The sequence below is a fragment of the Tupaia chinensis genome, unplaced genomic scaffold (assembly GCF_000334495.1).
Source record: "Tupaia chinensis unplaced genomic scaffold, TupChi_1.0 Scaffold144255_1, whole genome shotgun sequence".
Lineage (NCBI taxonomy): Eukaryota > Metazoa > Chordata > Mammalia > Scandentia > Tupaiidae > Tupaia > Tupaia belangeri.
Window position 1 is genome coordinate 861,440 of NW_006204113.1, and position 5,448 is coordinate 866,887.

Here is a 5,448-nt window from a genome sequence, read left to right on the forward strand (position 1 = left end):
TGGGGGGGTGGGGAGGGGGGGAGGAGAGTAGGCATTCCAACTCTAAGAGCTATCCAAAAACTCCTGTGTTGTTCTGGGAAACAGAAAGTTTCCTATCCCTGCTCTTGGATGACCATTAGAACGTTGTAGGAAAAACATGTTTAATTAAAACATTTTGTGCTGGTGCCAGCAGGTGGTGTTGTGATTAAGGGTGCTGGACTCTCACATGGCCGACCATGGTTCAAGTCCCAGACCTGGCGGCGGCTAACTTTCTCACTTTCTCTCTCTGGTGAGTGTATGTGCCTTATAACAAATTAAAAATAAATAAATAAAACTAAATAATTCTTTTTTTTAAATCTTGTGCTATACATTAATCTTTTGGAAAGATTGACTAAGAATGGGTTTTTTCAGGGAAAAGGATATTGCTAACAGTCTCTGAGGAGATGGAGGGAAAAGGATGAGTCAGAGCAACTAAGGTAGGTGGTAGGCAATGCAAGTGTTGGGTTAGGACCAGCAGGTGGCACAATAGTTATGCTGCTGGACTCCCACATAGTCGACTGCAGTTCAAGTCCTAATCTGGCAACTTAAAACTCACGCCGAGTGCATACGTGCCCAAGGTCCTGAGGGGAGAATGGAGGAGAAGGGATTGCAGCATGGCCATTCCCCCAGAGGTGCTTTCTCACTTTCTGTCTCTCTCTGTCTCTCCAACAAGCACATGTGCCCTATAGCAAAACTCTCTAAAAAAAGAAAAAGTCATTATTGGGTTGTTGGAAGAGCCATCGTGACTCTTCCAACAACCCAATACATCTCCACTGAAAGTTTAAATTCCAGCATTTAAAACACAGAATGTGGGAAACTAGGACTAGGGGAAGAATTTTTAGACTTGAAATCAAAAGCATCATAGGTGGCATGGTGATTAACGCACTGACCTTCCACACAGCCAACCATGACTCGAGTCCTGGACCCAGCAGTTTAAATATCACAACAGACTAATAGATAAATAAATGAATATATTTTAAAAATGACTAATAAAAGAAAAAGTCGATAATTTGGACTACATGAAAATGTAAAACTTGTTCTACAGAAGACTCTGTTAGGAGTATAAAAAGAGGGCCAGTCCCATGACATGGTGGTTAAGGGAGCCAGATCCCACGTGGTGAGGACACAGGTTGAGTCCCAGCCTCAGCAGCTGGACATACACACCACGTGTGTTTACATGCCTGCCCCAGAATCCCAACAGAATAGAGAAACGCTCCACTGGGGAGTCATTCTCCACAACATCCCTCTAGCGAAGAAGATGACAACGATGATGACGATGACAAGCTACCGACTAGGAGATCAGCAGACCACCTATCCGACAGAGAACTACTACTGGGAGCATAGAAAGAACTCTCCAATCTCCACAGTAGCAAAAGCCAACAATTCAGTGGGCAAAAGACTAGAACAGACACGTCCCCAAAGAGGATATGCAGATGGCAAATGAGCACATGGAAATACGTTCAATGCCATTAGCGATCAGGGACATTCCGATGAAATCCACAATGCGATATCACTCCTACTCAGAGCTAAGATAAAAAAGCAGTGACAACGCCAAATGCTGGCCAGGTGTAAAGAACCAGATCTCGCACACGTTGCCGGTGGGAATGGGAATGGTAAAGGTACTCTCAGAAAATCATTTGGCAGATTTAAAAAAGTAAACACACACTTACCAAACAACCCAGCAATCGTACTCCTTGACATGTACCTCAGAGAAATGAAAACATATGCCCACCCGAAAACCTGTACACATATGTTCCAAACAGCTTTCTTTGCAATAGTCAGAAAGCTAAAAACGCAAACATCCTCAATGGGGAAAGAAACTTTGGCACGTGCATACCAGGACCTCAGCAATAAAGTGGGTGAGCTATTGATACATGGGGCAGCTTCTGTGGGTCTCAAGGGAATTATGCCGAGTGAAACAAGCAAACCCGTCAATCTCAAAAAGATGACGTACTATATGATTCCATTTATACGGTACTTCCGCAATTACACAATTATAGATGAAACACACGTAAGTGGTCGTCAGGATGTCGAGTACCAATGTCAACTTTTGATTTTATACTATATTGTGTAAGATGTCACATGGCCACCTTTTTATCCTATTCTTGTCACTACCTATGAATCTACAATGATTTCCAAATAAAGACTTAAAAAACCCAAACAGAATGGCAGATAATCAGGTGGAAATGTGTCAAGTTTTCCACAATAGAGAATTGTGAATAAAACCTGTATGTATTTTAACTATTCTGTATAATTTTTTTTTTTTTAGCTTGTGTGCTTGTCAGAGGCGGAGGGACAGGGAAATGAGAGATCACCCTCGGGAGGATGGCCAGGCCACGATCCCTTCTCCATTCTCCTCTTGGAATTCTGGGCATGTGCGTACTCAGACCCAGTATGTTTTTAAGCCATGTGACATCCAGCACCTTAACCACCATGCCTCCTCCAGGCCCTATAATTCTTTATATATGATGATTTTCCAAAAGTTCATGGAAAATAGAATTGAAGTATAAGTTTATTTTGGTGCAAAAAATTTTTTTAAATTAACCATTTTTTAATAATACACATTTTCCATGAACTTTTTGAAGATTTCCATATAGGTCTGCAGGCCATCTTCAAAATTTCTTTACTTTAGAGAAAGTACTTTATGTAGCCACATGGTCAGACTTCTCAGAGAAAGAGTATCATATATCCAAATTGTTGTTATAAATTCTGTATGAAGTTACTTGCATGTTATTTCGATAGTCTCCTTAATGCAAACGATTCCATGCAGCAGAGCTGCTGGTGAGCTGCAGGCAGGGTCTTCCTCAGCCTCCTCCTGGATCAGCTGAGGCAAGGGCCGGCTCGGCCCCCTCTCTCTGTTGCCGCCTCAGCTGCTCTGGCCCCACCCCGTGGGAAGCCATGGTGGGTTCAGGAATCTCTTACCTGGTGAGGTCCCAGATTCTTAAGGGTGAGAAGTGCCCACAACAAGCTGTCCCTGTCACAAAAGAGCTGCCAAACAAAAGAAAAGCAGGGTCAGATCTGGCTTGTAAGAACCTGTGGCGGAAATGGCTACACAATTGGCAAGGCCGTACTCATTCCCCAGGGATCATGAGGTTAAGCCCAAGCCAGAGAAGCAGCCAAGAGAGCCACCGGAGTTGTGGCAGAAAGACTGCTGGAGCACAGAGGGGCTGCCACCTCCCACAGCTGCCTGTCAGGACAGTGAGTAGGCTGCTCAGGCTGGCTCGTGTGGTCTCTGCCCACCATAAAAACAGATCTCTAGATGCACAACCCTGACCCAAGGGAGAGCGAGCACCTTGGGCTTCAGCTCTGTGAACCCTAGGAGCACAGACATGTGGAAGCACAAAGCTGGGGGTACATGGAGCTGAGGGAGCACAGAGCCATGGAGCACAGAGCCAGAGGGGTACAGTGTCATGGAGCGCAAAGCCAGGGGAAGCACAGAGCCAGGGGAAGCACAGACCCAGGGGGAGCACAGATTCAGGGGAGCACAGAGTAATGGAGCATAGAGCTAGGGGGAGCACGGAGCCATCATGGAGCAGAGAGTCAGGGAAGCACAGAGTCATGGAGCACAGAGCTAGGGGGAGCACAGAGCTATGGGAGCGTGGAGCCGGGGGAAGCATGGAGCCAGGGGAGCATGGAGCCATGGGGACACAGCCGGGGCAGCACAAAGCTGGGGGAGCACAGAGCCATGGAGCACAGGGCTGGGGCAGCACGGAGCTGGGGGAGCACGGAGCCATGGGGGCACAGAGCCGGGGCAGCACAGAGCCAGGGGAGCACAGAGCCGGGGGAGCACAGAGCCGGGGGAGCACAAAGCCATGGAGCACGAAGCCAGGGCAGCACAGAGCCGGGGCAGCACGGAGCCATGGAGCACAGAGCCAGGGGAGCACAGACCACAGGAGCATAACGCCATGGCACAGAAAAGGCTCCCTGGAAACAGGTGGCTGAGGGCTGGAAAGTGATGCCCTGGTTAGAAGTGGGCATTACTGAAGGCCTTGCGGCCGGGGGGCATGGGGAGGTTCTGGTAATGCGGTGTAAGCACAGGGCAGGTGAGAAGGCACCACACTGAGAAGACGGGAAACGTGAATGGTGAGTAAATCCGTGGCCTGGCATATGCTCCTGTGCCGAGTGGGGATGGGGGCAGGCTGAGGGGCAGGGTAGCCAGGGCTTGAGGAGTGGGATGAGAGCTGGCGTGTCCTCTAAGGACAGTGACCAACAATGCCAGAGAAGGCAAGCTGACCACGCTTCCCCGAGTGTCTCTTAGCCCCCCGAATCTCAGCACAGTCCCTCTGTGTAATTTGGTTTAAGAGGCACCGGCCCAGCTGAAAGGGTCCCTGCAGTGAGACGGAGGCCATAGGGCGGATCGTGGACTAGAACTTGAGCCCGCGAGCTGGACCACCCTTTTGTTAGAGGATTTGGCAGGAGCTGGGGGAGGGGAGTGGGGGGAGCCTTCCGGAAACTGGGGCTTGAAAACCGGAACAGCAGGTGAGAGCGAGAGCAGTGCTCCGGAGCTCCGGGGCAGGGAGGGCCCTGTCACTACACGCCTTGTGAGGGGGAGGGGGCACAGTAATGACATGTCAGCCCCTCTGCCCTGGCCCTGCCCAGCACCTGTGCTCTCTGACCCCCAGCATGGCTTTGGCTGGGGTGACAGCTGGCCCGCAGTGGCCTGTGTTAGGGCAGGCACCGGACAAGCCCTGGTTTGCCATCAGAGTCGCAGGGCAGGTGTGTGCTTTTCCACCCCAGGGCATGCCCTCTCGGCCTGGCTTCCTCTCAACCCCGGACTGCCAGCAGCCACGAGCCGGACACCCAAATCTGAATGACAGGGCACAGTCACACACTGCTGTCCCTAATACCACTTCCAGGTAAGCCACGAGAAAGACCAACGGTACCTAAAAGTAAAGTCAGCGCAAACGCATTCACGTACACATGCTCACACGGGGACACACTCGTAGCTAGAGGGTCTAAAAGTCACGCCAACGCCATAAACGCAACTCCTGGACCAGGAGCCCTCTCCAGACGCTAGCCTTCTCTAACTTCTCCTGCCCCAGACCTTGCTGGAGCCTCATCTACCTTTGTGCTCCTTGGCCTACCTCGGGCGAACCTGGCATCGAGGGACTGTCATCAGGCTGAAGAAGCAGACATCGAAGCCCTGACATCAAGAAAGATACCGGGAGAATTAGGAGATCTAGGCTCCAGTTGAGGAAGAAAAAATAAGACGACATGGGGGAGAGGAGAGGACAGTGACAGGGAGATTAGTTGAGCGTGGGCAGGCTGAAAGGAAGTTGGATATTTGCTTCCATTGGGCTGCTGGGAACGTTGTGAGTCATTTTTGCATAGAAAACAGAAAAATACATCACGGCTTTCTGGATGACCTAACAGTTCAGGTCCTTTTATTTAAAAGTTATATTTTATTTACTTATTTATCTTATTTTAATT

The 5,448-nt window shown here is 49.5% G+C and overlaps 1 protein-coding gene across 2 annotated transcripts in view; it reads right to left on the reverse strand.

Annotated features, from left to right (window-relative positions):
- Positions 1–5,448, reverse strand: part of FBXW4 (F-box and WD repeat domain containing 4) — a 72,691-nt gene that overhangs the window by 12,060 nt on the left and 55,183 nt on the right. For both annotated transcript variants that reach the window (XM_006166324.3, XM_027767394.1), the window contains exon 5: positions 2,941–3,006. In XM_006166324.3, coding sequence (XP_006166386.2) covers positions 2,941–3,006 — 66 coding nt within the window. The remainder of the gene's footprint in view (positions 1–2,940; positions 3,007–5,448) is intronic.